This window comes from Nelumbo lutea, chromosome 1, assembly GCF_056320005.1.
Source record: "Nelumbo lutea isolate HS-2025 chromosome 1, American lotus-T2T, whole genome shotgun sequence".
Lineage (NCBI taxonomy): Eukaryota > Viridiplantae > Streptophyta > Magnoliopsida > Proteales > Nelumbonaceae > Nelumbo > Nelumbo lutea.
This window is the reverse complement of record NC_142684.1, coordinates 150,039,206-150,061,468: the sequence shown is the minus strand read 5'-3', so window position 1 is coordinate 150,061,468 and position 22,263 is coordinate 150,039,206. Positions and strand designations below refer to the sequence as shown.

The 22,263-nt window shown below is 38.6% G+C and overlaps 2 protein-coding genes across 3 annotated transcripts; both read right to left on the bottom strand.

The window, feature by feature from the left end:
* Nucleotides 1–959: 959 nt before the first annotated feature.
* On the bottom strand, nt 960–4,823 carry LOC148878330 (O-fucosyltransferase 20-like). The gene is made up of 6 exons (XM_088965886.1): nt 4,199–4,823; nt 3,773–3,965; nt 3,398–3,487; nt 2,978–3,261; nt 1,981–2,248; nt 960–1,410 (listed from the first exon to the last, which is right to left on the bottom strand). Exons 1-6 carry the CDS (start codon nt 4,798–4,800, stop codon nt 1,159–1,161), a joined length of 1,689 nt encoding a protein of 562 aa, XP_088822012.1. The 5' UTR covers nt 4,801–4,823; the 3' UTR covers nt 960–1,158.
* A 4,455-nt stretch (nt 4,824–9,278) lies between these two features.
* LOC148878329 (O-fucosyltransferase 2-like) lies at nt 9,279–21,411 on the bottom strand. 2 transcript variants are annotated; one of them, XM_088953090.1, is made up of 11 exons: nt 20,572–21,411; nt 14,545–14,634; nt 14,332–14,431; nt 13,933–13,994; nt 13,656–13,744; nt 12,531–12,651; nt 12,279–12,422; nt 11,769–12,106; nt 11,402–11,642; nt 11,241–11,311; nt 9,279–9,764 (listed from the first exon to the last, which is right to left on the bottom strand). In XM_088953090.1, the coding sequence occupies exons 1-11, from the start codon at nt 21,133–21,135 to the stop codon at nt 9,761–9,763; spliced, it is 1,824 nt and encodes a 607-aa protein (XP_088809216.1). In that variant the 5' UTR covers nt 21,136–21,411; the 3' UTR covers nt 9,279–9,760. The 2 variants fall into 2 exon arrangements, with proteins under 2 accessions (XP_088809216.1, XP_088809207.1); XM_088953081.1 differs by lacking the exon at nt 11,241–11,311.
* Nucleotides 21,412–22,263: the final 852 nt, after the last annotated feature.

Sequence of the window (22,263 nt, the reverse complement as noted above, 5' to 3'; positions counted from 1 at the left end):
TTGCAACGTATAGTAGAGTTTGGGTAGAGTTGTCTATTCCCACTCAATTTGTTTCTTTGAAGAAGTCTCTTGTCTTCCATCTAGAACAATAGAGCTGGAGGAGTTAGAATTTTTTTTCAGCAATTTTTTTTTTTTATTTTTTATTTTTTAGTTCTCAATGTTTTTTAGTTCATTCTGCCATGTCCATATTGACAAAATCAATTCTAGGATTATTATATTAAGAATTGATATATGATTTATGATTGTAATTATGTTTAAGATTAATTAATAAAAATAAAATTAATTATTTAGTTTAATGAATTTTAAATTAAAAGTAATTGATAAAAAAACAAAGCCCATCCAACCTAAAAATAATGTATGGGCTGGACTGACTGACTGGACCCAATTAGATATGTCATAGCTTCTTTGGCTTTAGCTTCCCTTGACAAAGCCCGTGCTTCACATGGGCTTGCTAGTACAATCTATACTAGCAAATTTACATCAAAATAGTTAGTTTCTACAATCTACATTAGCAAGAGAACTCAATTGATGCATGGGCTTGAATAGATGTCTGGTTAGATTTGGATTGACAAATTTGAGTTTTGACATCAGTTTATATAAGTCCAAGCAAGGCTCATGTTTAGGGTTTATCTATAGCATGTGTTTTGTTTCATGCATGTTTTATGATATGCATTTATTAAAATGCCATTATGTTATCGTCAAATCAATATTTTTCTCTTCATGTTTATCTATACCAGTTGATATTTACAAAAGTGGGTTTTGATTTATGTGTGCACCTACCATTGAGAGAGGCTTCATTTTAATGCTTCCCCCAATGGCTGAACTTTTATTCACTTAACTCCTGATGTGGTGCCATTAGGTGCCTAGTGGTGCCTGGTTGTCAATAAACAATTTATCAAGTACTTTCTCAGTTTTTAAAACAAATCCAGTACAAACATTTATTTAATAAACAGAAGCTATATCAAATACATACTTAATCAAACTCACCCCATCAAATCATCTAATTAAGACATAAAAAAGTTTTTAATGTGATTTCTTATTTAAAAATAAATAACCCCATGTGTGAAAAATAATTTAAAAAATGAGAGAAATAAGATCAGTGTGAGCACTGAGGTGAGAGGATGTTTTTCGGCCTCCCTCTTCTGGATGGCAGTGGGCTCACTGAAGTGAGCGAGTGAAAAGCGATCGTTCTTGGCCCGTACACATGCAATGCGAAATGGGGTACGCGATTACATCCCTGCCGGATGTTTTAGTCCCTGCCGACGGTGAGCCCCACAAACTTAATACATGTATCTCCTTTATTCTTTCTACCATTTCCGTCTCCGTCAAGTTCTTATTCATCAATAACTGAACCAGTTTCTTCTTATTAGGTGTAATGTGTTTCATGTGTCCCAGATAGGCCCGGTGACCCTAATCATTCATTAAGATGAGATACAGTAAAGTTAAGCCAAACAAGCCATGTAAACAAATTCAAGGATCCATATATAACCATATAATTAGAGGTGTAAAATGGGCCATGCTGGGTCAGTATGGCATGGCCCATATGCGATCTACGCAGAGTGCAGGTCAGGGTGTGGATCGGGATAAAGTTATTTATTTAAAAAAATTGAAAAAAAAACTTAAAATTTTAATTGTATATGAATTTTGATGTATATAATTTCTTATATATACAATAATTAAATAAAATTGTTTATTTTATTAATATTATACAATATATATTATTATATAATTATAATAATTATAATTTATATAATATATATTATATATAAAATATATGGATACTATCAATCCACGAGCCATGGGCGGCATGGCATAACAGTGCGGGCCATGCCAGCCCAGCCCACTGACTTAAAACCCCAAGCCCGGCATAGCCCATCAGCCCATACAATTATACCAGGCTGGGCCGGCTCAAAATCGTGCCGGGCCGATTTACACCTCTACGTGTAAAAAAACCTGTAGACATGACGCAATATAGAATACCTGCAACGCCCGTGCCATGTTTCCACCATGATTAGCCATGAAGACTTGGCTGTTGAGACAAACGACATAATCGATGGCCGCTAGAACAGAGGGTCGATGCTTAAGCTTAACGAGGTCAAGCTCTCCTTCTTCTGCTGCTAAGACCCATTTGTTGTACAAATGAGGGAACTGCGATCTAAGTGGTTCCAGAGCCTTATCTCCACCTAATGCCTCACCTCCAGCCAAGTATATCCTTGTACCATTCGAAGCTCCGAGGGCCTTCAGCAGCCTCAATTATATTATATACATAACAAAAAAACCAAGTAAAGCTGAGTTAAGGGAAATTTCCGAGCCAGGCCAGGTTGGCCGGCTTAGGGCTTTCTTGGCCCGGGCCTGGCCCACCTTGTGTACATGCTTGATGTGGGTCTGAGTCGAGCCGGACCTGGCAAAAATATGGTTGCCCAGGCCCGGAAATTTGCGGGCCGGGCCAGGTCATAAATGATCATGCCTATGCCCAGTGACCAACCGCTATCTTTTTCCTTACCAATTAATTGCTTTAGTTCTTCTTACCATGGTTTTCAAAACTGGACCGGAGGACGGTTGGACTGGAAAAACCGGGAACCCATCACCTGATCTCTTCCATTTTTCTCAAAAACCATTGATTTTGGTCAACAAACTGCTGAATCAGTTAGTTAATCGTTCGAATGATTTTGACCGTTTTTCAATTTTTTTAATTTTATTTGTCAAAGTGGCCGACCGTTCAGGTTGAACGATTGGACCATTCGAACCGGTAACCGGACCCCTGACCAATTCAGTTTTAAAAACCATGCTTCTTACATCAGACGTTTTCTGTATGTGTATTGGTCCATGACTCAACTGAAAGTCTGGAACCACCCTATCTACTTGCCATTTTAATTGAAAAATGATCATCAAACTCAAATAACAAACAGCTAGAGATAGAGAGCTCCATGGTTTATTGACTAAATCTGAATGTGGGCTACCTACTTTAATTACTTACCTAGTGACCTCAATGGCCTTTAAGGGGCAAAGTCCAGCGACATATCGATCTCTGGCTGTCATATTTATTCGGCTTGTAAGCAACTCTGGATGAGCTAACCGATCCGACTGGACCAAACAGTCTACCTCCTCACCCAACCCAGGAAGGCAGCCCGTCCTTAACCAAACATCCTTCTCCAGCCGAAGGTGCAACGCCATGTATGGACCTCCCTCTCCCATTCTCCTTGCTAGCTTCTCTCCTATCTCCTCTATCCATGCCCTAAACTTCAGCGCATGAAAAGCAACCTATGCACACACTTTGCCCCTTATCAGTATCCAAACAAAAAGTGCTAACTCTGTAAATTAAACAAATAAAATTTAAGTAAGACCCCATTTACTGATTTACATACAGGCCAAATAAAACTCAAGACGCACGTCTAACCTTGCAACGCAGCTTCTGTAAATCAGGGCCGAGATCCTTGGAAAGCTTTGAGTCTAAACCACTAAGAATTAACGCTCCATGTTTGTTAAGCTGTCATTATATTGAAGGAGACATAAGAACCTGTCTCTGTATTATATTTTTTTTCGTGGACTAAGTCTTTTACGTATAAATTTTGAAGTTCTCTGCTCTACAAATTAAACCCTTTTCGCTTTGAAAACTAATACAATATATAAGGAAATTGGTTGAAGACAACATTCCCGTAACATCAAAATATATTTATAGTTGTTTGAGTTTTATCAAAGCGCGTGCAGCTTGATCATACATATAGATATAAAAATAACAAAAATGCAAAAGAAAATTAAAGAAGCAACTCACGCGCCCCATGAATTGTTTCCGTATCCAGTCTTCGTTTACGTGTAACTGCTTGATGGATGAGCTGATTGATCTGCTTCTTCTTCTTCTTGTTCTTCCGATGTATGTGGTGGTCGGTGGCAATGTTGAAACGATATGTACATCGTCCTTGAGCGTCTGTTTGAAGTGTTGATCATCAAAGATATCGGAGAATTCACTGCATTGTTAATCAAGTAGTAAAATTAACGCCAAGAGAACACAAAACAAAAGAGAATAAATGATCGGACTGTTGATGGGTTGTTGAAGGGTCAATCAAGTTCCATTCTTATCGAAGAAGCCCCACCTCGAACACAGACAGAACTGATATAGTCTGAGATGTGATCGATCAAATCAAACCAAGGAAATTGCCTCGATTTCCAACAAATATGATTCAAAAGGAAGGGGACGCACCTTTCATCTCCCCACACTCGATTGACTTGTAGTACCGGAAGGACTAAGGAGGTATTGAGAATCCTAGCTATGACAACGGCGTCGATGATTTGGTTCCGTTGTTGATTCAGCCCTCCAGAAACTACGACCATCAAGAATGTCCTCCTCTTCTTTGTGCCACCATTTGACGCCCTGCGATACCCATCGCTGAAATTCAAACATGGACGGAAACCCAAATCGTCTGGCTGCTTCCAAAACTCTTGTGAGTAGGAGACGTTATGAAGAGAGCTCGAAAGTTCGACATTGTTGAATTCTCTGCCTGTCTCTGTCTGTAGCCGCTGATGATCAAATGTGCAAGGCACAGGGGGAGAGAAGCCTAGCAAGAAGACGCTTAAGCTCGTGCAAACAGCTATTACCAAAAGCAGATAACCTGATTTCCGAAGATTTTGATTAGAAATGAATGTTGATTTTGGGCTCCCAGAAGGCTTGAAAAGAATAGCAGGTTTCTGATAGACAGAGATATAAGAGAATGAAGAGATGTCTCCTCTCATAAGGGAGTGTGGTTTGTATCGAAGGAATGAATTAAAGGGTGAGAATGTTAGGAAAACAGACAACCAAGACATAATGGCAGATTTAATTCAAAACCTTATTTTTGTCTCAGTCTCAAATTTAATAAGGAAAGTAATTAATCACTTATGCAGAATAATGTATGTGACTCTTATGTCCTAATTTAAGTGGCAAGTCTCTCTCACATGATGACTTCAAATAATCTACCTATACTGTATATATAAAAAGCAAGGTTGTCTATGTCATCCTTCCTCTCCTTTCTCTCTTCTCCCTTTCCTGCTTCCTCTCTTTAACTCTCTCTCCATCCTCTATTCTCTTCCCAAACCTCCTATTTACCATATGGCACCCATCTCCCCTTCCTTTCTATTTATCTATCTATCTATCTATCTATCTATCTATCTATCTATCTATCTAATATATATATATATATATATATATATATATATATATGGGCTCCATGTGTATGGAACACTGGCATGTTCACTCGTGATTAGTTATATAACCTATTACATACAGCCATGCATGCTTCACTTAGCGTAGGCTTGGAAAGTTGGGATTGAATCCCACCTTCACCACAAGGGTTAAGGGGAGGGCTGCCTCAGTAATGTTGCATTACCTAGCGGGAAAAATGTGAAAAAGAAGAAAAAAATAGCCTCCTTCTAAAAGATAAATAATACTATATTTGTATTTCCTCTTAAAGAACATACATGTGTATTCTTGGATTGAGAAATTCCTCGATGATCTCAAGCTACTCTATCTCCAAAAAATTCAACTCCCACCAGCTTCATGTTGCCCATATTAGTTTTTCCTCATTCATTTCACCTAATCATCACCTACTTAGAGATCATAAAATACACATTCATCTCCATTGTCCTCTTTGCAGGATCAACAGATGTTGTGTTCTTTGTCAGAAAATAAAAAACCTACTCAAAAACCTCACCTTACAGCTTAAGCTTTTAGGTTGAACAATTCTTTAAGATGGTATCAAAGCCTGTTTGACTAAGTGGTCTAATGTCAAGCCCTCATCACCTCCATTATAATTAATTGGTGGGCTTGTACTTGTTCATGCTATCAAGCCTGGTAGACTTTCGTATGAGGGGGTGTATTAGAAAATGAAAGCATATTCAGGAATCTCATCTAACAGCTTAAGCTTTTAGGTTGAATGATTCCTCCAGAATTTTGTTAGAGGTTTGCCAGTTAATTTAGAAAATTTTATATTTAAAATCCAGAATGTTGTGAGAGAGTTGGAGTGTAAAAGTCAGAATGATTTTTTTTAGTTTTTGAGGGTGTATGGTAATAAGAATGAATGTATTGTTACTTTTTTGAAATTTTTGGGAGTGTAGAAGTCAAAATGAATTTGTTACTTTTTGTGATGGAGATATAGTTAATTCTGACTATGGATCTTCTGATTTTGTTTGTTTTAATCACTTGGGTTGGCTGCAGCATGCAGCAGGAGGAAGATGCATCTTGACTCTTGAGGGATGGAGTGTGGAGATTGAATTGTTAGCGATAAGAAAGGCCAAGTTGTTTGGAAGGATATAGATGTGCTATTATTAATTCGGACCCTCTTATAGTAGTTTCTTGTTTAGATGGACTTGTTAATAGTCTTCCTTGTACTTGTTCAGAGAATATTGATGATATTTTGTATAATTCTAGTTGGTTGGAACATGGAACAGGTTTCCTTTTGCCGTGTAAATAGGGATAGAAATGTGGTGGCTCATATGATAGCTTTGGCTTGTTGGGCGAAGACTTTTGAGGAGGATAGGATTTGGTTTGAATTTGATAGCCCTCCTTTTTTTTATGGAATATTTGTATGATTTTACTATTAGTTAATGATATAGTTACTTTATCTATCAAAAAAACTAGGGATGATGATTTTCAACCCGGCCCAGCTTGAAAATTTATGGGTTTGGACGTTTTGTGTTTAGGCCCGGCCTAGGCCCAATTACGTAAAATACTTCAAATGAACACAGCCCTTGAAACTTGACTCATAGTGCCAATGGGATCCAAACCAAAACCCCAAAACTAGCCAAGGTCCATTTATGTAGTGCCAGTTCCCATGAATATTAATCTTATTCAAATTCAAATATTGATACAATTAAATTTAAATTTTGACATTAAATCCAAATCAGACAAATGATAAATTTGATATATCCAAAGCCTATATCAGTATTATTGAAAGTTGTATTACTTTTGAAAGTTGGCGAGCATACAAGCCAAATAGCCAATGCCTTCCAAGGAAGATCAACAATCGACATACCTAACCGTTGTGTTCAATGAATGATCAGATTGATCTTCAGTTGGCTGGCTGATTTTTGACAGCTTGGGCAATATGTAAACCAATATTTTGAACCACCGTTGAGTCGGATGGTTAGACCGTTCGGATTGGAAATCATTCAGACAACTGGTTCCGTTTTACCCTAAACCTGGTTCTTAGAAAAAAACCATTGAATTAGTCAAGACCCATTGACCCAGTCAGTCAAACTGTCGACCCGTTCAACAGTTTTTGATTGATTTTATTTTAATTTTTTTTTTATCAAAACAGCTGTCCATTTGAACCAGATAGTCAAACCGTCGACCCAGAAACCGGAGGCCAGAATGGTTCCAGTTGCAGGTCAGTTTTTAAAACATTGATGTAAAGTGCAGAATAACATGACTGGAAGATGGTTGACTTCGGAATTGAAGGAAAGCAAAACCGCATTAATAGAGATGGGTCAACAGTTTGATCACCCAAGTCAGTGAATCACTAACCAAGTTTACAGTTTTTGGCCAAGATACAAGTTAGAGGTGAAACAGAACGAGTTACCTAGATGGTTTCTGGATTAAATGGTCTAACGCTCCGAGGCAATGATGATTAAAAACCATGTTATTTTGTATTGAATGAGGGGAATTAGGATGTAAGACCAAAAAGAATGAAATGGGCATGAATAGGTGAACAAGTCCGACCCAAAAACGCTTTCAACAACACAGGCTGTTAGCCACCAAATGCCAAAGTTATCTCAATTTTTGAATTTCTGAAACCTCCCCTGCAGTTTTTAATGTTTCTGAAACATCACCTTGTGTTTAGAAATTGCAATCACCTCTTCTGAACTTTATGAAACAGTTGCAAGTAGGCCCCCACTGTTAGAATTTTCTAACAAGAAACACAAAAGGTCCAGAATACCCATGCATCAATCGCTACCCGAAAAACCCTTCCAATCTCTTTTCTAAAATTAATTTATTTTTCTTAAAGATAAAACTGCAATTTTAAACTCTTTTTTTTGTTGTTCATAAATTTTGAATTATTTTTTCTACAAAAAACTAGTTTCTATAGTAACTACATGGGTATTTTAGACATTTTATGCCTCATCTTAGAGGATTCTAAGAGAGGGGATTTACTTACAAAACTTTAGGGGAGGTTTAAGCAACGGTTAAAAATTCAAGGCGAGGTCTCAGGAATTGGAAAAGATGCAAATAGAGTGTAAATCCCAGTTTGGGGTAAATTTGCACTCTAGTTCACTTTTGCCTGTCTTTGGCAACATTACATTTTTGCATTGACAAATGACAGACTAATGCATATTTGCATTGATAATAAGATGTAAAAGTACATCAATAAAAAAGAAATAAATTTGCATTCAAGTGAGCTTTTATAAAATAAACATGTGCTTTATTAGAATCCGTATTTGCATTTGATGAGGGCAGATTTGGCCCTCCACTAACATCCTGACACATGACAAATCAAAATCTCAGCATCACCTAGACAACAATTTGCCTTAGCCAAAATGGGGTCCTAGCTAGCGACTTGCCTTTACCGCCGACATAGCGACCTACTTCTGCTGCCGACTTGGCGACCTGCCTCTACCAACGACTTGGCAACATGCCTCTGTCACCGACGTAGCGACCTAGCGATCTACCTCTGTCACTGACTTGGCAACCTACCTCTCTAGAAGCTTGCCAGTTGTCTCCAAACCTTTCAAGATCACGTCATGTAACCGTAGGCCTTATCCTCATTTCGCCCGAATCGGAGTGAAATTGTAAGCCTTATAAACTAGCACATTATCCTCCTTCCAAAGCGGAACGGACCCCTATGTAATGGGCCGAGGATTCTGAGAGCGTTTCGCTATACCCATGGCAACCCAACTATATAAGGGCGTCAGCCCCTGAGACCCAGGTAGATGCACAATTTAGTTCTCGCGACTCTCAAGCTCTCTCACATTTAGTTATCTTAAAATCTTTGATTCACTAACTTAAGCATCAGAATGCCCACCCCAGATAAAGCAACCAAGGTACTCTATTTCTTTGCAGGTCGCACTAGAGCCACTTCTCCAGCTCGTCACCATTCAGCTAGGCATCAAAACCCCCTCTCTAGCTCGTCACCATTCAGCTAAGCGTCCAAACCACCTTCCAGGTAAGAACCATCCAGTTAAGCATCAAAGTCACATTCCAAGTAAGGATTATTCAACCAGGCATCTAAGTCACCTGCCAGCCGGGAGCTGCCAAAATGCGCATCATCAGCATTTATTACAGTTAAAAGTTTGTTTGATAAGAAGGTAAATTTGTCAATGCAAAATTAACCCAACTTTACAACTTACATGAACCGTTTTACACTCTACACATTTGCATTCACACATATTTGCATCGTTTCCAAGCGCAGCCTTAATAATGAAACAAAATGAATGTTACAAAAATTTAATTAACACGCAAAACCCAATTTCCTGCTAAATCCCGCAAACTAATCTCTAGTGCACATACACTCCTTGCAGCGAGGATGTCTGTAAACGCTCCTTGCAACAGGTCTCTCGTGAGCCTGCTTGGTTTGCTTGACTGCTTTTCTTACTCTTTTCTCGAACATCTTCCATTCAATTGTAGACTTCTTCAGGAATATATTAGCAAGCCGGCGCTTGTTTGGCCTTATTGTTGGCATTCTCCCATCACCAAAGTATATCCGATAGCCTGAAACCAATGATGAAAGTTGACTCCCAGAGTCCGTCATGGAAAATGCATCAGCTGCCGCACAAGCTATGAAGTCCAGTGCTGCTAACTGCATTAAAAAAAATCGATTCATCCACCACCAATGTCAAATATAAATAACTTAGAGGTATTTTAAAAACATAAAGGCTGTATTTGGTTGCAGTGCAAATGCAGATGTAAAAAATGCAAATTCTTTTTTAATTTTGTTTTGGAATTTACTTTATTATGCTTCATGTCTTAATTTACTTCATTTGAACTACTAGCTAAAAGTTAAAAAAATAAACAGATCAGAATTTACACTTGTATCATTTGCACTGCCATGGTTTTGCATCAGTGCAAATTCATTACATTGCAACCAAACACAGACGAAATGATTTAATGTGTTCCATTTTTCTAAATTAAGGGCCATTACTCGATGTTCTTCCCAGTAGGGGTGTCCGATCCAGTCCAATGTGAGTCTATTATAAATGGACCAAGCCCAATCCAATCCAATGAATGTTTTGGAGCAATTTGGACTGGTCCAATTCAATGTCTGGACCATCCAATTTGTTATTAGATTGATTTCAACCCAAACCCGGTCCATTGATACATATTCTTTCTTATCTTATATCAATGGACCAGATATTGGCTTAATCAACCCAATTCAATATAAATTTGTTATGGATGGACCAGGTCCAATCCAATCTAATAAATATTTTGGACCGGATTGGTCCAATCCAATATGTCTTGTTGGTCCATCCAATCCGTCCAAATTGATTTTGGACTGGACGGGTCAAATCGAAAACCGGTCCACTGACACCCTTACTTCCCAGCTATCAGCATTTCACCAATTGCAACAAGCATTAGCCCCTTCTATTGTTCTAAATTGATTCTTGAAAGTAATTTTTCTTATTCTAAATAAACAACTATGCAACAGATTGTTGCAACAAAAAGTTACAACCATTAGCCTATGGACCGAGTGATTCTGAAAAGTAGAAACACAAACACATGTAGCTTTTCATAGTAGCACAAGTCAACTCAACAAGGGTCTGGTGGGGCCACCCCTAAGTAGCCTGAAGCTGAAATTCAAACCTAACCCCAAAACTGGCTCTGGTCAAAGTTTAGGTTGAGCTGGATGAATAGTTTAAAATGTCTCAAAATATTAATTGCATTATGCACATAAGAAGTAAACTCAAAATATCTTATACCTGATTTGGTAATATTTCAACATCAAGCCAAATTACTTTTCTATTCAAATTCTGATATATATCATGAATCCAACTATGATACTGAAAAGGTACAACCCAATTGGTAACCAATCAACTGATACTCATTCAAATTCACTGGTATCATAGAAATTACCATAATCAAAAGTGAACAAAACAAACAACAGATTTTTTTTGAGTCGGGATGCTAGAGACCAAAAGACAAGCCCAACAAAGCAGGGTGGAGATTTTCCAACCCAAGTCCAATCTAAGGCCTAGAAAATGCATACAAAGTTTCACCCAAAATGAGATTACATTCAGCAAGTTAGGATGATCATGTAATGAGATGAAACACTACTTACGTAATTGTAGAGATCCGATGTTGAGTACATCCATGACTCATGTATAAACCCTTAACTGAATAAAAGGACCCCTATAGGGTATATATGGCAGTTGCATCAACAAACTATATTGAAAGGTAAAAGAAAAGAAAACAAAAAACAAAACAAAACTGAACTATTACCTGTGATGAGAAGTTCTTAAATGGTTCAATTTCAGATGATGAAAGCAAATCTTCTTTAGTAACCAAATTGGGATATAAGACGGTCAAGGCAGCCAGCCTTGACTTCCCGCCATAAATTTGTGCTCCTGCTACATATATACGTGTCTTCTGACTGAAACCAAGAGCAGCAAACATAAGTACTGCCTCTTCAGGTGTTAGTGGACACTGGCCCTCTGAACGGAGGGCTGCAGCAGAAGGTAGCCTGCAATATGTTAAGTAGTTTTCATAAATAAAAGTAACATGAAACATGCACTTTAATTAGTAACCAAGATCTATGAAATTCCATAGAGATCCATGGGCAGTCACATGATAACCATATAATGCATACTTGTGGGTCTTTTCACGATGTGCCAGTGCTGGGAAATGGTTCTTGCGAAATGCTTCCAACTCTTTTTTCTCTTTTTCACCACCACCAAAATCACATAAAGAATGAGCTACCATGTCAATTTCGAATCTCAGGTGTAGAGCTAAATATCTGGAATTTTTTACAGAAAAATCCATTTGCCCTTTCAGATTTGGTTCCTCCACAAATGGACCAACCAGATTTGTATCCAATGGCCCTTGACTAGGTATATACTGACGTATCCTCTGAATAAGCAAAGCACCAGTTTGTTGAATTTTGGGGATAAATTGGAGTGCATGAAAGTTGCATCTGCATCGAAGTCTCTGGATGAAGTCCCTCAATTAGGAAGCAAAGAAAGGGAAAAAAAAAAGATAAAACTTTGAGAAAACAGTATATTACGGAGGCACAATATAGATTTTTTATCAGTAAGAGGCACAATATAGATGTAGTCAACAAAGTATCATTGGATCAGAAACCAAGCAATTACTAAACTACCTGCAACTGAAATGGTATTGGGTCAAATGCCAAACGATGCCCAAACCCAAAAAAATGGACAACTCCATTCTGGCGTAGTATTGGAAGAATGTTTTCCAAGAAAAAAATTGGTTTGGCTTCTTTCATTATGTCATCATCTGTCACCTGACAGGAATTCCCATTAAGTAATGCTAACCAAACACCAGGAAAATACATCATGAAATTCAAGTCAATAAGTTGGGAAAATAATCTTGATAACAGATGACTACTCACAAGGCTACCAATTGTCTCCAAATCCAATGATCGTAGTTCCACAGGTAGTTTCTTCACAATCCGAATATCAGGCTTCAAGTAGTTGATAAAATGCTTCTCCTGATAGATATCGCCAAATTGGCTAAGAAATAATAGAATATGGCTTTGTCACTTTTCCATCTTTGGTGATGAGTGAAAAACTGATATATCAATAATGTAACATGTTGGTGGCATTGGGACTCATTTCTTTCTTTTTCTTATATTTTGCATAAGTGACTATCTCTATAACCCTAAACAGGTTATTAGGGCACTTATCTACATGAAGTGACCTATTTCAGTTTACTTTTTCTTACATTTTGCACAATTGACTCTTGACACAAACATTTTGCACAATAACCCTAAACAGCTTATTAGGACACTTATCTAAAACAGTAGCATCCTTTGATGGATAGCCACCTCAAAAAAGTAGCCCTTTGCAAGATAATAATAGTCTCCCTTCCCAATGTTCAAAGTATCGATACACCCCGATATGCAGGCAGGATGTGTATTGGTACTTTGAACTTCACAGTTCACGCATCATTATTTTTTAGTTTTATTCTCAAAATTTCGGAGGCAGCTCCTTTTAATGCCATTTAACTATTAAAAATAGTCTTTCCTTAAAATACCTTATAAAGGCTGTATCAGCCACCTATCAATATGATATGATATGCCTGATACAGGGCATATCATGTCAAAATTTTGAACCTTGTCCCTTCCTCCAAGGAGTGATATAGCTGATCAAAACCATCCACTGGATAAGAATCCTTTAAATTTATGACACATTAAATCCACTATGTTCTTCCCAAGGACCCCAAATAGAAGATAAGTGGGTAACTTCAAAGTATACATCCTCTAAGATAAAGAATGCTGCAGAAATGACCTTCAATAAGGTCAATGTACGTCCAATAATGACCCTAGAAAGCCCAAACAAACCCATGAGAAGCTGCTAAATACTCCAACATAACTTGCAAAGCAGATAGAAGTTAAATGTATCCTCTGGTCTTCCAGATTTGTACAGGATACAACAATTCATTGAGAACATTTCTTTTTTGTCAACATGCCAACCTTTAGAACTTTCATTCTAGAAATCCCATGAAAAAAAAATACCTCTTATCTCTCCAAACGCCACTCTGCAAAAATTTTGGAAGGACAAGAGTCGAATCAAGTAACCGGGCAACTGCAACAGCATTACATACCTGTAACCAATAAAGCTTGACGGCATGTTGGCATCATGTATTTGACAATAGAATCTACAACTTAGTATTCCCAACTCACGGAAAAGGATAGTCTTGAGAATAATTGCAAAATCAAGAAGTTAAGGATATTCTATAGGAACTGTATAATATAGGCAATTTTTCTTTTCAGAAATCAGAACATTACTTACAGCTATTCGCTGCTGGTTAATTCCACCATTTGCACTGACAAGAATGTATCCATTATTCCCCTCTTGGATGTCATGTTTCACAAGCAAAGCAACATGATGAATCAGATTTCAAATATCATGTAAATATTTGGGATCAGCACCACACTGACATAAAAGCAGAAAGCAGGGGTCATTAACACCCCCTGTGGTTTATTGCAGAGACATATATGAGCAAGAAAATGGTTTAGGTGCTAACCTTGTGAAGCAGCAGCTTGAAACTTCAATTATAAATTAAAAAAAAAATGAAAGGGAAAAAATGCACTGGAAGAGTGTAAACGATGTTGGACTCCAAACAGAAATCCAACCAGAATTTACAAATGCAGTAAGATTTCCAACAAAGAGGCCCTTATTGATATTTACCAGAAGGCTCCCAGTTGCGTTGATGAGCACAAGGTATCCAAGAGAAATTGGCAAGTTGTGGTTCTTCCCATAAATCATTAGGCTCAGGTTTGTCCTCTCCCTGAATATAGATATACTCAAAAGTAATGAATAACATGAAAGAATTCAACAAGACTGGAATACAAATTCCTGATCTCCACCTCATTCAGATAAAATCTTTTAGACAAACCCCACCTCTACTAAAGCATGGGCAGCCAAGGCCATCATTCTAGCATATCTAATTCCATGTCTCCTCTTGCCTTTACCAAACTTGTTCCATTTTACCTGATAACATTACAGAATAATTGAAAGGACTTTAATTGGTGCCTTATGCAGTGCTGAAGTTTATCTATAATAGCATATCCAAATAGAACAATAGTATAAACTCCAGTTAACTCTTTCTATGAAATTCGTTTCCACCCCAATTGTGTATTATAGAAATAATTAAATGAGAATATGCTTCAATATATGACATTTATAGGGCAAAAAAAAAAAAGACATAAGGTTGAGACCTCAATGCCCTACACTTTTTTAGGAAATTGCCCCTAGGTTAATAAATGGCCTATATGTCGATAAAAAGAACGAAAAGAGTATTATTATACTTGCTATAGTATGATATAAAAAATAAAAGAAAATGAAATGGGTACCCCTCTAAGTTGTTAGGAAGATTTTATTGATAAAAAAAAAATGTTGTTAGGAAGATTCCTGCAATCACTAATTTTTAGCAAACTTTTATGGAAAAATCTATGATACCGGAAAGGCTTTGACCAATACCTTCGACATGAATACCTTTCAACACATGAATACCTTAGACATGAATACCTAACTCTGGTGACTGATAACTCCTGCAGTGAAACTAAATCCGGCGACTATTAACACTGGCAATCGGCGTTAACTCTCAGTTCCTCCATCCAAAAGATCTTTAATCGTGGGAGAAAATGAAAAGGATTGCAGTAGTTGGATCAAAATCTATCGAAATAGAACGAAGAAACCATTAGATGAAATCGCAGTAACAGTAAGAAGCAAGGGAGCTTGGACACGAATAGTCTTGACTCAGGAGGATTTCCTTTGGACCAGGAAGTTTCTCCAGGAGGTTTTGAAATGATAGAGTATGATAGAGTCATACATCTGTCAAACTCTATCCTATGCATCTCTATCCTATACACCTGTCAATTTCTATCTTGTTCTAACTTTCCGCATTCTTATCATGTACATACCTGTATGATGAAGACTCCCGTACACATAGTACTCTTAAGAATCAATATAAATTCAAGTACAAGAACTCACCGAAATCATCAAGGTGAGATTACTAATTTTTGTGTTCTGTGATATTATTGTTTACAATGTTTTGTTTTATGGTATCAGAGCACAGGTTGTTGGCCTCTTTTGCAACTCAATCATGTCGACTGTATCTGCAAACTCAGGCGCTACTGAAGTTGGAATCACAACCATTGTGAACCTGAATTTTCCAGCTACAACAAGCCATTTAATCTCCATCAAACTAAATCGCATGAATTACTTACTATGGCGATCTCAGTTTGTGGCTGCTCTCAAAGGTTTTTAAGCTATGGGTTACGTTGATGGTACTATCCAATGCCCACCTAAGACCATTGAGAAGGATGGTACTTATACCATGAATCCAGATTTCATTTTATGGGAACAACAGGACCAGTTGCTCCTCAGTTGGATCCTTGCTTCACTCTCAGAAGGTGTTTTGGCCCAGGTTATTGGGTACACAACCTCAAGAAGCGTATGGAATGCCCTGTCAAGGCTGTTTGCTTCAAAATCAAAAGCTCGTGTGATGCAACTCAGATTTGAATTGACCCATTTGAAGAACATGAATCAGTCAATGGCTGATTATCTAGAAAAGGCTCGTTTGATCTCTGATAGTCTTACTTCTGTTGGTGAAACAGTCACAGACTCTGAACTGATTCAGTTTGTGCTAGGAGGACTTGGCCCAGACTATGAATCTCTTGTTACTACTCTCTTGATGAAGGAGAAGATCTATCATTTGATGACATACATGCTATTCTTCTCAATCATGAGATTCGAATGCAACACACTAGATCTCTGTTTGATCCCAATATCTCCCCAGGCCAATGTTGCAATGCAGAAACAATCTCAGTCACTCAAAACAAATGGCTACAAGTCTAAGTCAAAGCCAGGTAAGCAGAAAGTTAAGAAACCTAATCCCTATCAAGGGGTTAGGTGCCAGATATGTCTAAATTTCAACCATACAGCTTACAAGTGCAGGGCTCGTTTTGATAAGAATTTTCGCCCTGATTCATCTCCTTCTGCATACACTGCTACAACAGGTCCAGTCATTGATAACAGTTGGTACCCAGATTCGGGTGCAAGCCACCATATGACTGCAGACTTGGCAAATCTTCATCTTCAATCTGAATATATTAGACCAGATCAATTAACGATTGGCAATGGAGAAGGTCTATCTATTGCACATACCGGTACCTCTACATTACATGCTTCTGAACATTCCTTTATTTTGAAAGACATACTCCATGTTCCCAACATTACTAAGAATTTACTTTTTGTGGCTAAATTTTCTAAGGACAACAATTGTTTCTTTGAATTTCACCCCAATGAGTTCTTTGTGAAGGACCGGGAGATAGGCAATGTTACTTCAGGGTCATAGTAAACACGGCTTGTATGAGTTACAGGGGATTTCAAGTGAAGTTACAAATAATGTCCCTCCTCCTACTGCATTCCTTGGGGTTCGGACTTCTATTGATCGCTGGCATGAAAGGCTTGGGCATCCTACTACAAGGCTGGTTCGATATGTCGTCACCTCCAATAATCTTCCTCTATCTTCTAATAAGCGGATGACATTTTGTCATTCCTGCCCTCTTGGCAAGTCACATAAATTACCATTCTCTTCTAGTTCTACTACATATACATCTCCACTTGAACTTATTTTTAATGATGTATGGGGACCTTCTCCTGTGAACTCCATTGATGGATTCAGGTACTATATTGTCTTTGTTGATGGCTTTAGCAGATATCAGTGGATTTTTCCTCTTGTTCACAAATCAAATGCACTTCCTACATTTGTCAAATTTAAACAATAGGTTGAAAATCTTTTCAATGTTAAAATTAAATGTCTTCAAACTGATGGTGGGGGAGAGTTCAGAAATTTCAGTCTTACCTTGAGCATTGTAGAATTTCTCATCGACTCTCTTGTCCACATACACAAGAGCAAAATGGGATGGCTGAAAGACGCCATCGCCAAATTGTTGAAATAAGACTAACATTATTAGCAAAGTCCACAGTGCCTCGAGATTACTGGTGGGAGGCCTTTCATGCAATAGTGTTTCTGGCTAATAGACTTCCCACGCTGACACTCAACATGCAATCACCATTTGAACTATTGTTCAAACGTAAGCCTAATTATGTGTTCTTAAAGGTTTTTGGGTGTTTATGCTTCCCATATCTTCAGCCCTATGCTTGTAATAAACTAGACATTCGTTCATCAGCTTGCGTGTTCTTGGGATACTATGATAATTACAAAGGATATCGGTGCTAACATTTGCCCTCTCAGCACGTTTTTACATCTCGACATGTCCTATTTGATGAAGATGTGTTTCCATTTGAATCTCATGAACCCAAACAGCAGTCTTCATCTTCACGATTCTCTCTTGGACCACCTCCTATGGTAAGTCGTGTCCCTTCAGTACCATGTTCCACTACTACTACTGCTCCTCCTATTGCACATTCCGTCGACCCACCACTCTCCTTACCACCCTCATCTACATCACCTGATTTGGTACAATCGTGCACCTCACCTTCATCAACTGATTCTGCTCCATCTCCTTTACCTGAACCAAAAACCAGTACCAGTGAGCTTGTTTCTCCCTCCTCTACTAATGATGCTCCAGTGTTGCCCTCCTCTACTCCTCTGAATCGTCATCCTATGCAGACCAGGAGCAAAAGTAGGATATTCAAACCTAAAACATATTTGGCTTCCAAGTATCCACTATCCTCTTTGTCTACTGAACCCGCATCATTTGTTGAGGCCAATGCCAGTCCAGAATGGCGAGCAGCTATGCAGTTTGAAATTGATGCCTTACACCACAATCAAACTTGGGTGTTGGTACCACCCCCACCTAACATCAATTTGGTTGGATGAAAATGGGTTTTTCGCATTAAGCGAAACCTAGATGGCAACATCAGTCGCTATAAAGTGCGACTAATTGCTCAAGGATTTCATCAACGTTTTGGCATTGATTATACAGAGACATTCAACCCTATTATCAAGCCCACAACCATACATGTTTTAAGTATTGCTCTCTCTAGAGGATGGCCTCTTCAGCAATTGGATGTACAAAATGCATTTCTCCATGGAGATATTGAGGAGAATGTATATATGAAGCAACCTCCCGGTTTTGTGGACCCAACCCATCGTGACTATGTGTGTCATCTGCGCAAGTCTCTATATGGCTTAAAACAAGCTCCTTGAGCTTGGTATCAGAAGCTTAGTTCCTTCTTACTTGATGCCAGTTTCAAGATGTCAATCTCTGATTCATCTCTTTTCATAAGGCATTCACCTAACAGTATCGTCTTTATTTTAATATATGTTGACAACATCATTGTGACTGGGTCATCTACTAAGGCTATACAGCTTATCATTCATCAAATGAGCAGTGCCTTTGTAGTTAAAGACTTGGGTCCATTACATTTCTTCCTTGGTGTTGAGGTCATTCTTGACAAAACAGGTTTAATCTTATCACAACACCAATACATTGTTGACCTCCTGCGTCGTGCTTCACTAGACGGGGTGAAACATGTTTCCACACAAATGGCTTCCACCACCAAGCTGGTCCAACATTCTGGAGAGCCTCTTGCTGATCCTACTACTTTTCGTTGTATCGTTGGTGCTTTACAATATCTGACTCTAACTAGACTTGACGTTGCTTTCTCTGTCAACAAAGTTTGCCAATTCAGTCATCAGCCCACTTCTGATCACTAGGAAGCAGTTAAGCGAATTCTACATTATCTCAAGTCTACGCTTCTTTTTGGATTGCGGCTATCTCCTTCTACATCTCTTGATCTCCATGCCTTTTCAGACGCAGATTGGGCTGGTTGTCCTAATGATAGACGATCCCATTGTGGTTTTTGTGTCTTTATGGGTTCCAATCTCAATTGTTGGTCCTCTCGTAAGCAAGCTACAGTCTCTCGCTCTAGCACGAAATCAGAATACAGAAGCCTTGCTTGTGCTACATTAGAACTGATTTGGTTGCAGTCACTCCTTCGTGAATTGGGTGTTTCATCCACTACTTCTCCCACCCTATGGTGTGATAATCTTGGTGCGACCTATCTTACAGCAAATCGAATCTTCCATACTCACACCAAGCATATTGAAATTGATTATCATTTTGTGAGACAGTGGGTTGCTAAAAAGGATCTCCACGTTCGATTTATTTCCAATCATGATCAAGTGGCAGACATCTTCACTAAGCCCCTCTCTCTTGCTCGATTCAGCATGCTGCGTGACAAGTTGACTGTTGTTCCACCCCCGTCAACTTGAGGGGGGATGATAGAGTATGCTAAGAGTCATACATCTGTCAAACTCTATCCTGTACACCTGTCAATTTCTATCCTGTTCTAACTTACTGCATTCTTATCCTGTACATACCTATATGATGAAGACTCCTGTACACATAGTGCTCTTAAGAATCAATATAAATTCAAGTCCAAGAACTCACCGAAATCATCAAGGTGAGATTACTAATTTCTGTGTTATGTGATATTACTGTTTACAGTGTTCTGTTTTATGAAATACAACCGAAGGCCATTCGCAGACAAAAGAGAGTCAACAAAGGAAGATTGTTTTGCATTCAGCTCAAGGAAACTGCACAACTAAATATATACAACTATTGTAGCTTCAAGCGAATGCTTACAAAATTGGGTCTGTATTAAATTATTCCATGCTCTAACAAGGAAATATAAGTTATTCCTAGATATTCCCTAAACTGTCACCATTGTATATAATAATTGGGGAAAAAAACAAAAGGAACCGGAGGTCCGGATCTAAGATACGACAGTACCTATTTATTTCTTACTTTCAGATTCATTTTTTCATTCACAACTAATTTTATTTGTCACTACTGCTAGGTAGAAACAAGTATAGATCTCACTTGTAGTGCAATGATGGTAACTGTGACAACAAAAGGTTTCCAATTAGAACACATAAGATTAGATGCTTACACGAACAGAGGATGAATTTCTATTTACGAACCCATCTCTGGGACTGATAACTGTATGTTGAAGACGCGAAAGCAACAACCAGTTCATTAGGCAAAGACACCCCACCAGTGCAGTTATAACAACAAGAATCCTCATTCGCTTCCAATACCACACTCCCCCAGCCTTCCCCTTCACTATTTGGTGCAGCTGCAGCTGCTGATGTCGCTCCTGTCTCGAGAAAAAACCTATAACATTCCAACTAGTCCATGGCTTCCGCTTCCACCATTCACTAAAATCGAAGGAACTGAAGAGAGACTGAGAAGAACCGGATCTTTGAAAGTTAGAGAATTTTCCGTGGCAGGACCCATAGCCTGGTCCGAAATCGAAACCTGGAAAGGCAGTAGGATTTCTTGGCAAGCTCTGTCTGCTCCTTGGTCTTGACGAATGTAATCTGCTTTGGAAGGAACTCAACCATGCATTGCTATCAAACCGATGCGAAACCCTAATTTCTTCAAAGCCATATAAGCTAGCTTCTTCTGCTCCACCTCTGTCGTTGTCAGCTTCAACTAACACATTAGAAGCCATGACTGAGGCTGTGCTTCTCCAACCTTCCTTTTTCAACGGAATGAAGAGAGAAGCACGGCAAAGAGATATGAATCTTGATTCACTACTTTGTGAACAGTTAGTCAAATTCCCTTTGCAGTTTCAGACAAGAAAAGAAAAACCGACGAAAGCTAGAAGGGATTTTCCGCGAGTGAAAAGCCAGGTGCCAAGGGCCCAAGGCCAAGGGTGGTGGAATGTCCAAGTCCAAACGAGGCGGAAATGTAACTGACGTTTTATTTGTCTCAAAATTACGAAGACGCTGACACGCTGTCAACAACGACTAAATGCAACTCTTGAAATTCTTCGCCTGACAGACAAGATGGGCCCACATGTAACATCACGTTATTGATTACTTTCTTAAAATTCTTAAAATACCTTATTTAACAAATTGTTTAAAACCTTAAATCCACTCCATCTCCTCTCAAACACCCCATTTATGCCATTTATGCCCTAGTTTCTGTTTCCGTTCCTCTCCAGCAACCCCAACTCCTCCGTTTTCAAGCAGAATTCTTCTTTGCGGACGCAATAGCTCCTCTACCTCCTACTCGGCGGAAATAAATGGCATCAACAATATTCTATCAATGGCCACCTGTCACTTTGCTAGGGGCTCTGCTCTTCGTCTTTCATAAAGCTCACGTAGAGTTCAAGAAGAATCCCAGTACACACTGTCAAAGAGAGCTTGCTAGAATCGAGAAAGCTAGCACAAGCACTAACTTGATGATGGAGAACCTTCATAAAATGCCGGAGACGATGGCCGGAAGATGGGTTTTGTCATCATAATCAGAATTGTTCAAATAGACGATGCAAGCCATCTTCAGAAGGTTCCAAAAAATATGCTACTGGAGCAGATAAGCTGGAGATTAATCCATTAAAATCGATTCCAATATGTTTGACGTTGATATCACTGAATTCGGGGTTCCAGATTGTGTCCAGCTCGATGGCAACAATATGATTGTCTGGATTGTTAATGTTGGTGATATTGAACAAACCGAAAATTTGTTTATGCATGGCTCCAGGCAGATCTTTTGAAGGTGAGATGACAAAAGCAATTCACCGCCAGTTGGTTGTGAGCTCTTAGTGAATGCAACAACAAAAGTAGAGAAGGAGAAA

Excerpts from the sequence above, each read along its gene's own strand:
- LOC148878330 (XM_088965886.1), bottom strand. The coding sequence starts at position 4,800 with ATGTCTTGGTTGTCTGTTTTCCTAACATTCTCACCCTTTAATTCATTC. Across the intron at positions 3,262-3,397 it reads TACAGAAGCTGCGTTGCAAG|GTTGCTTTTCATGCGCTGAA; the intron begins GTTAGACGTGCG and ends GTGTGTGCATAG. Across the intron at positions 2,249-2,977 it reads AAGGCCATTGAGGTCACTAG|GCTGCTGAAGGCCCTCGGAG; the intron begins GTAAGTAATTAA and ends AATATAATTGAG.
- LOC148878329 (XM_088953081.1), bottom strand. The coding sequence starts at position 21,135 with ATGGCTTCTAATGTGTTAGTTGAAGCTGACAACGACAGAGGTGGAGCA. Across the intron at positions 14,432-14,544 it reads CTGCCCATGCTTTAGTAGAG|GGAGAGGACAAACCTGAGCC; the intron begins GTGGGGTTTGTC and ends ATCTATATTCAG. Across the intron at positions 12,423-12,530 it reads TGGAGACAATTGGTAGCCTT|GTGACAGATGATGACATAAT; the intron begins GTGAGTAGTCAT and ends AATTCCTGTCAG.